This window comes from Rhinopithecus bieti, unplaced genomic scaffold (genome assembly GCF_001698545.2).
Source record: "Rhinopithecus bieti isolate Rb0 unplaced genomic scaffold, ASM169854v2 scaffold_5002, whole genome shotgun sequence".
Classification (NCBI taxonomy): Eukaryota; Metazoa; Chordata; class Mammalia; order Primates; family Cercopithecidae; genus Rhinopithecus; species Rhinopithecus bieti.
In genome coordinates this window covers 1418900-1427835 of record NW_016804830.1, presented here as the reverse complement: position 1 = coordinate 1427835, position 8936 = coordinate 1418900, and the positions used below count along the sequence as shown (strand labels likewise).

The window sequence follows — 8936 nt, the reverse complement described above, 5'->3', positions numbered from 1 at the left end:
AGAGGGTCTCGATCTCCTGACCTCGTGATCCACCCGCCTCGGCCTCCCAAAGTGCTGGGATTACAGGCTTGAGCCACCGCGCCCGGCCATGGATTGATCTATATTTTAAGCCTGCATCACTTCTTGAGATAATGAGGTTTCTACCTCCAAAGCCTGCTGGGTGGGCACCTTGCTCATTACACTGATTCTGAATTTACCTCTTTGAAGTTTCTAGATGCACCACTTCCTGCTCACAGCCTGGAATTCGGTTAACAAGTCAGTGTCAACCCACCTTTCCCTTCATGATTTATAGGCTTTTGGGAGTACCTTCTGGTAGCTTTTGTCTTCCCATAGGAAAGAGGCCCAATCCCAGTTTGTCCTCACAAAGCAGCCAGCCCCGTGATAACTCTTTTGCAGGCAGAGTTAGGAGTGAACACAGATCTCCACAAGTACCACGATTTTTGCCTCAGGAAGGATAAAGCACATGTTTGTTTATGCTTTCGTTTTCTTTTTTCTTTTTTTCCACGAAGCCTTTTGGAGAAGTATGTTTCTGCTTTTTTTCCTGAGGAAGCCTGGCTTCTGGGCCACGGGACTGATCCTGTCCACATCCTCGATCCCTCCATTCTCGGTCGTGTCTCTGCCCCGTCTCACCCCACCCCGTGCCCCTCTGTGCCTTAGTTTCCCCTCTTCCCCTGCAGTGAGTTTCCTGCGCAGCGGCACTAAGCTCATCTTCCGCCGGAGGCCTCGACAGAAGGAAGCTGGCCTGAGCCAATCACACGATGACCTCTCCAACGCAACGGCCACGCCCAGTGTCCGAAAGAAGGCTGGCAGCTTTTCTCGCCGCCTTATCAAGCGCTTTTCTTTCAAATCCAAACCCAAGGCCAATGGTAACCCCAGCCCCCAGCTCTGAGGATCCTCCTCACTTCCTGAGCTAGGAAAGGGCACAAGTTCTCTCAGCCCATTCCCCACCTCCCCTTCCATACCCCTTCCTGGATCTCCAGCGCCTGGGCCAGGAAAGTCCTCTGGGTTCTAGGAAGCCCTGTCCACCCTGGGCCACGGGGCCGGTTGGAAGGATATTTGGAACGGGAAGCACATGAGAGATGGGCGCCCGTTGCCGAGGACATAGACGAGGGACTGGTGGCTGGGAGGGAGAGAAGGGCCCTGTCTGGCATGTGTGGGCATTCCCCAGAAGCGTTTGCCTCCTGCTGAGCCTGGTCCCTGAGTGGAGTCCCAGGGTGCTCAGCTCTTCAGCTGACCCTTCCTCCCTTATTTATTCTCTTTTCTATTTATATGTGTGGCTTAGGACCCTCCGTGAACAGATGATAGAGGGCATCTCTCCTAGGTGACCCTTCTTTTCTGTCCCAGGAGGGTGGGTAATTCCCTTCAGGATGGGGCTCCCACACCTCCCTCAGGTCCCCACTCAGACCAGCACCAGTGTCTGCCTCTGAGAATGTTGGCAGCTCACAGACAGCAGGGCCGGCCCGGGATGGGGGGCAGGTACTCCCCACCTTTCTGCCTCCCTTCCTGCTCCTCATCCCTCCCTCCCCCTTTATTACCGTTTTTTGTACTTGATGCCTTCTCTGTGAGCAGTGGCTCTGTGGGAAGGAGGGAGCCGGGAGCCTGCTGGGAAGCCTTCCCCAGAGAGATGGCTTTAGGGGCTTTATTTAAAGACTGTGATGATGGAGCCACGCAAGGCTGCACCTCTGTGTGTCGGGAGATGATGATGATGATGTCCATTGCTGTGTGATGGCTTGGAATTTAATTTATTAAAGTCAAATTGGAGTTTATAAACTGGACAACTGGTTATCCTTTGAAAGGCAGTAGGCAGCCAAGCTGTGACATGGATGGTGTGGGAGGATGAGAGACAGGGGTCCGGATAATGAGGTTGGGTAGATGACACACATTGTGGATCTGCGAAGAAGTTCCTGCAGGGAAGAAGGGGCATGCAGAGAAAGGATGGAAGAGACAGGAGGCTCTGGAATGTGAAATTGTAGCAAAAAAGTCAATCGACTAGTACAGGTTAGTCTTCATTCCCCTTTCTGGAACAGGCTCCTCCTTCTAGGATGTAATGGAGATCAGAGCTTGGACCCTATAACTAGACTGCCTGCCTGGGTTTGAGTCCCAGCTCCTCTAATTACTTGTGTGACCTTGGGCAAGTTATGTAACCTCTAAGTGCCTCAGTTTTCTCATCTGTAAAATGGGAACTTCAGTCATCATAGCTATCATTTGGCTGTGGATGAGAAGTAAATGAAGTGCTGAGTAAGTGTTAACTGTTGCCTCAGAAGAAACTGGGAGGGGGAAGTCTTAGAAGTGTTTCAACATAGAAAAGCTCTCATTCTGAAATGTGGGCAAATTTCAGGGATTGATAGATCCTAGCAAACTCTTGTGTCCCTGGTTCCTGTGCTTGGGATCTTATACAGGACTTGAACCAGGTAAGCTGCTACAGGATATTGGGCAGAATGCAGGACCAGGAAGCAAGAAAACCGAGTCTGCCACAAACAAACCAAGTGATCTTGAGCAAGCAACTTCTCCTTTGGGGACCTCAACTTCCTCATCTCTAAAATAAGGGTGACCTGGATAATCATTCAGTTCACTTCCAGCCTTGACATCCTATGACTACCTACATCTCAGGGTGTTTAGGGCACATGCCTTTGGGTAGATAGCATGTGGAAATTGTTACTATTCCCCATGTTCCTGTCCACACTGTTAACCAAATATGAGATATCTGGGAAGAATGGAGAGTATAGATATTTGTTTCTTTTTTCAATTAGATAATTTAATTTTATATATTTGGGGCATAAGTGCAGGTTTCTTTTGTGTGTGTGTGTGTGTTTGTTTTTTTTTTTTTTTTTTTTTTTTTTTTGAGACGTGTCTCACTCTGTCTCCCAGGCTGAAGTGCAGTGGTGTCGATTCTTGGGCTCACTGCAACCTCCGCCTCCCCGGTTCCCGGTTCAAGCGATTCTCCTGCCTCAGCCTCCCGAGCATCTGGGATTACAGGGACGTGCTACCACACCCGGCTAATTTTTGGATTTTTAGTAGAGCCAGGGTTTCACTATGTTGGCCAGGGTGGTCTCAAACTCCTGACCTCAAGTGATCCACCCACCTCAGCCTCCCAAAGTGCTGGGATTACAGGCGTGAGCCACCGCGCCCGGCCTAGTGCAGGTTTCTTACATGCACATATTGCATGCATAGGGGCGAAGTCTGGGCTTTTTTTAGTGTACACATCGCCCAAATAGTGAACATCATACCCAATAGGTAGTTTTTCAACCCCCACCCTCCTTCCCTTCTCACTTTTCATAGTCTCCGATGTCTTTTATTCCACTCTGTATGTCCATGTATACCCATTATTTAGCTCCCACTTATAAGTGAGAATATGCCATATTTGACTTTCTGTTTCTGAGTTATTTCACTGAGGATAATGGTCTCTGGTTCCATCCATGTTGCTGGAAAACACATGATTTCATTCTTTTTTATGGCTGAGTAGTATTCCACTGTGTGTGTGTGTGTGTGTTAGGAGGTGATCATGATGTTCATTGCTGTGTGAGTGTGATAGCTTGGAATTTAATTTATTAAAGTCAAGTTGGAGTTTATAAACTGCATTTTATCACTCACTACATTTGCTACATTTTCTTTATCCAATCCTCCATTGATGGACACATCGATTTGGTTGATTTTTATATAGTGAAATGTTCAATTCTAGGTCATGAAAATTCAGAGAGATTTCTCAAGCTGTTTCCCCTAATCTAAGAAATGTAACTCTAGTGGTTCACAGAGGAACAGTTTTTCTACCAGTATGACACGACAGCCAAACACAATGAACTTGTGATTGCACAAGAAACTTTTGTTGATAGAAGAACAGGTATTCAGATTTCTACAAGACCTGGGGACTGAGTAGATGGCAACTGGAATCTGTATTGAGCTTCCAGTGCTGAGCTGCCCAGAGTTCCATGGAATGACATACTTTAGTGAAGAAGAGCCTTATCACGTTTCAAAATAGGGAATTTTAAATGAATGAAAAAAATACGAAACATATTTTCATCAACTTAATCCATTTCACACTTTCAGAAGAGATCCACAGCTTTTAATGAGTATGAATTATGCTTTCAGTTTTTGTGGCAGCTTTTAAAGAACAAATCTTGGGATATGTCTGAATTACCCAGCCAAAATTGTGGCTTGTTTTCAAGAGAAGCAGATTGAGATAGAAGTAAACTATGCTAGACAGCATGACACTGCTTTAAATTTTGGAAACATATATATGGATCCCAGAGCAATCCTGAAATTTTTGCTCTGTAACCCATGTTTGAGTTTACACAGCTCTGTGAATGAACTTTTTCTTCATAAAATTGCTAAATAAAGCTAAAAGCTATTTTCAGTGGTGTAAATCTGAATTAAAATGAGGTTGGCATTTCGTGAAGTACTACTATATGCATTTTTGACTGAATAAAGTTGGTAAGATATATTCTGTTACTTTTGAATTACATTTTTTAAAACTTTTTTTTTTTTTTTTTTTGAGACAGTCTCTCTCTGTTGCCCAGGCTGGAGTGCAGGGGTGTGATTTTGGCTCACTGCAACCTCTGCCTCCCGGGTTCAAATGATTTTCCTGCTTCAGCCTCCTGAGTAGCTAGGACTACAGGCGCCCACCACCACACCTGGCTAATTTTTGTATTTTTAGTAGAGATGGGGTTTTGCCATGTTGGCCAGGCTGGTTTCAAGCTCCTGACCTCATGATCTACCCGCCTCGGCCTCCCAAAGTGCTGGGATTACAGGCATGAGCCACCGCGCCCGGCAAAACCCTATTTTAAAATAGGCACCAAGTTATAACTCACTGTTGTTAAAACCAAAAACCAAAATTTATGCACAAGTATGACTTTACTATCTTAATAGCATTTTAAATTTTATTTTATATATATTGAACATTTAATGTTTGCTGATTATACAAATTATATAGGTTTATTTTTATATTAGAAGATACAGAAAACTACAATGCAATAAAATATCAATCTTTTTTTTTTTTTTTTTGAGACGGAGTCTTGCTCTGTTGCCCAGGCTGGAGTGCAGTGGCACAATCTCCATCTCCCGGGTTCACGCCATTCTCCTGCCTCAGCTTCCCGAGTAGCTGGGACTACAGGCGCCCGCCACCACGCCCGGCTAATTTTTTTGTATTTTAGTAGAGACGGGGTTTCACCGTGTTAGCCAGGATGGTCTGGATCTCCTGACCTCGTGATCCGCCCACCTCGGCCTCCCAAAGTGCTGGGACTACAGGCGTGAGCCACCGCACCCGGCTTAAAATATCAATCTTAACAAACTTTATTGAGGTATATTATTTAACAAGTATGTCTTGAACCCTTACTGAGTTTCAGCCACTGGGCTGAGTGATGGGTTTTTTGTTTTGTTTTGAGACAGAGTCTTGCTCTGTCGCCTAGGCTGGTGTGCAGTGGTGCCATCTCAGCTCTCAGCTCACTGCAACCTCGGCCTCCTGGGTTCAAGCGATTCTCCTGCCTCAGCCTCCTGAGTAGCTGAGATTATAGGCGCCCGCCAGGATGCCCAGCTAATTTTTGTATTTTTAGTAGAGATGGGGTTTCCCCCTGTTGGCCAGGCTGGTCTTGAGCTCCTGACTTCATGTGATCCACTCGCCTTGGCCTCCTGAAGTGCTGGGATCACAGGCGTGAGCCACGACACCCGGCCCACTGATGGGGTTATAAAGGTGAAGAACTAGTCTAGTGCAGAATGCAGAGTAAACAGACGAATACAATGTGATTGAGCTGTATTGTTAAATACAGGAAAGGACTATCAGGAAGACTTTTTGGAAAAAGTGTCTACACTGAGACCGTAAGAATTAGTAGGAATCAGTCAAATAAATGTGGGAGGAGGAGAAAGGGATTATTCCAGGTAAAGAAAACAAGTCCAAGGCTTGAGAGGTAAAAGGTGGCTTGGTGTGGTGGAAAAGGTGAAAGAAATTTGCGACTGGAGAGCAAGAAATATGGTCGAGAGGGGCTAAAAAAAAAAGTAGACAGGGAGAGCCCAGATGCTGAAGGGTCTAGAAAGCCTCAGTATGGTTTTGGAGCTTTGCCCTGAAGGCAATAGAATGCCTTTGAATTGTCTGAAGCAGGTGGTAACTTGATCAGGTCTACTTTTTGCAAAGTGGAGAATGCTTTGGAAGGAAGCAAGTGTGCACGCAGCGGGACCCGTTAGACTAATGTATAAATCCTGCCTAGAGGTCATCACTGGACAGGGGAGGTGGGGGAGGCGGTGAAGATAAAGAAAAGGGGATGAATTTGAAATATCCTGTTTTAAAAGGAGGTAGAATCCACAGAACTTGGCAATGGATTGGATGTGACAAGTGAGAGGAATCAGTGATGACTGCCAGGTTTCTGACCTGAACGAGTGGATGGATGAAGGGAAGCCGAGTTTTGGGGGGAAAGAGAAACATAATACTAACATTTAAAACATAATAAGACTAAGAGGCTGAAGGATAGGGTAGAACCTTCAATCTGAGCCGAGCAGGGCCGACAGCGCTGGGCAGCCTCCCACGCCTTTTTCTCCGCGAGGCCCACGCAACCGGCCAACTAAAGCGAAGAACCACGTGAGGGTGACCCCACTGGGCACCGGGCGCGAGCCCTGCGCATGCCCGTTGGGTCCCAGAGGCCGAGTCTGCGCAGTTTGGGGAATTCAGGCCCATAGGCTCCCCGCCTTTGCGTCGCCCCCAGCATCCAGGCGCGGTCATGTGCTACCTTTTGCAAGTATCCGGTCGTCTCTCTGTCCGCCTGGGACGCCTAGCCCCACCCACCGTTCCCGCCCCTTCCGTGTTTTGGTGCGCACGGGTTCCGTCAGACACTACTACCATTGGCTGTCAGTCGGATCCGAGGACGACGATTGGCTTTCCTTGACCGTCCCTCAAGCGCCTCCCCGGAGATGGTCTGAGGTGGGAGAAAAACTGAAGAGACCCGGAGCCGACGGACGGTAAGCTCGGGTATGTGCTCTGCAGGGGCTGCAGGAGGCCGGGCTCTTCCCGAGTCACTTCGGCGAGCCTTCTTGCCGCTTGGCCACGCTGGTCTGCCCTGATCCGGTCCCCTCACCCCGACTTGAACCTCCCTGCTTTCTAGTCTAGGGTCTTCGCTGCGGCTGAGAGTCGGTCGCTGCCACGCCTTGGGGGAAGGATTCCGGGAAGCCTGCGGGACTGCGAGTGGAGAGGTTTTGTCCAACGGGACGGTCTCCTTCCTTCTGTCCAAATTCTATTTGTCCTTCGAGGCGTGGTGTGGGCCCCACCGCTCAGGGGAGCCTTCGTTTTCGCCTGACTGCGGAGGTTTCTTTCTGTCCTGGTCTCCCTCATCGGGTACTTTGTTTTGGTCGTTGTCTTCACATATCAGTCTTACCTCTTTGGCCAAATTATGCGTTCTTAGGCCTTTAGGACCCTCTTTTTCTTGAATACCACCGTTCATTCATTGTCTTGCCTTACAATATGTGCTCTCTTAAGTGTTAAGAGGGTGGAGTGATAATCATGCCCCTGTCTCCTCAGAGTAGAAACAAGCGACACAGAAAGAGAAATTAAAGAAGGCAGGAGGACAGTCAGAGAGAGTCAGGGAGTTTTGCCTAGATTTCAGATCATTCTGTATCTCCAGCTAGCTTGCCTCCTTGGTCTTACCCACTAGTCTAACAGCAGGTGTATGTTTAGAATATTTGTGCTCGGCACAGTATAGGGACACAGGCAGGTATGATATGGTTTCTACTCAGAAGCTTCTTATAGTCCAATTGGGTAAACGAGACTAGAACATATAAAACGACCGTAGCAACATAAAAATAGGGTTGAGGTTTTATGATATCAGCTGTGCCAGCCATAGAACTAAGGAGCAAGAATTGGGAGCTATGGCTAAACATCATCCTGATTTGATCTTTTGCCGCAAGCAGGCTGGTGTTGCCATCGGAAGACTGTGTGAAAAATGTGATGGCAAGTGTGTGATTTGTGATTCCTATGTGCGTCCCTGCACTCTGGTGCGCATATGTGATGAGTGTAACTACGGATCTTACCAGGGACGCTGTGTGATCTGTGGAGGCCCTGGGGTCTCTGATGCGTATTATTGTAAGGAGTGCACCATCCAGGAGAAGGACAGAGATGGCTGCCCAAAGATTGTCAATCTGGGGAGCTCTAAAACAGACCTCTTCTATGAACGCAAAAAATACGGCTTCAAGAAGAGGTGATTGGTGGGTGGCCCCTTCCTCCCCCCAACATCAAGCTGCTGCAGCTGCCAGAAAACATGCCTACTACTACCAGCAGAAAGGGAGCAGAGACCATAGCATCACCAGGAGTGCCTGCTAGTGTACTGGCAGCTTGTCACCCCCTCCTCTCCCTTCACCCAGACATGTGGTAGGGATGGAAAAGGATTCTTCACAGAGCACTCTGGCACACCGTATCAGAGAAAAGTTGATAGATTAGTTAATGGTTTTTCTTGAATTTGAGAAGCAGAGATCTGTTCTCCATATTGATATGTTCTCCTTCAACCAAGATCTTCTAAAAAGAAATAATATTTTAGTCTTCTGCTTGAGGAGTTGACTGTGAAGCTACAGCCAGTGAAAACCACGTTCTTGCAGCAGCTCTGGTGGCAGCTGTCCTTGAGGAACCTTTGGTGTGTGGTGGGAAGCTATCAGAACAAGAAATGTAGGCATTTACTGTTTTTTTTGGGGGGGGGGCACGCTCCGCCATCTTGAAAGGCATTTATTCATTTAACACTTGTGCTGGTGTCATGTTATTTTCCTTTTGAGAAATTGGAAACTCTTTCTGTTGCTATTATGTTAATAAAGTTGGTGTTTATTTTCTGATAGTTACCTTCCCCATTTAACTTTAGGAATTTATTTTAGTCATCCAGGAATTTGTGATTCAAAACAAGAGGTAGTCACCAGGCGCGGTGGCTCAAGCCTGTAATCCCAGCACTTTGGGAGGCCGAGACGGGCGGATCACAAGG

At 47.3% G+C, this 8936-nt stretch overlaps 3 protein-coding genes across 8 annotated transcripts in view; all 3 read left to right on the top strand.

Annotated features, from left to right (window-relative positions):
* C2CD2L (C2CD2 like) overlaps nt 1-1773 on the top strand; it is a 16136-nt gene extending 14363 nt beyond the window's left edge. For 4 of the 5 annotated variants that reach the window (XM_017870515.1, XM_017870516.1, XM_017870513.1 and 1 more), the window contains one exon: nt 678-1773. In XM_017870515.1, coding sequence (XP_017726004.1) covers nt 678-889 — 212 coding nt within the window. In that variant the 3' untranslated portion in view covers nt 890-1773. The remainder of the gene's footprint in view (nt 1-677) is intronic. The other variant, XM_017870517.1, reaches the window with a different exon arrangement.
* A 5050-nt stretch (nt 1774-6823) lies between these two features.
* Nucleotides 6824-8936, top strand: part of HINFP (histone H4 transcription factor) — a 16955-nt gene continuing 14842 nt past the window's right edge. Inside the window, exon 1 of one of the 2 annotated variants that reach the window (XM_017870510.1) lies at nt 6824-6939. The gene's annotated coding sequence lies outside the window, so the exon portion shown is untranslated. Of the gene's footprint in view, nt 6950-8936 lie in introns of both variants that reach the window. The other variant, XM_017870511.1, reaches the window with a different exon arrangement.
* Nucleotides 7760-8795, top strand: LOC108528629 (PHD finger-like domain-containing protein 5A). The gene has a single exon (XM_017870512.1). The coding sequence runs from the start codon at nt 7843-7845 to the stop codon at nt 8173-8175; it is 333 nt and encodes a 110-aa protein (XP_017726001.1). The 5' UTR covers nt 7760-7842; the 3' UTR covers nt 8176-8795.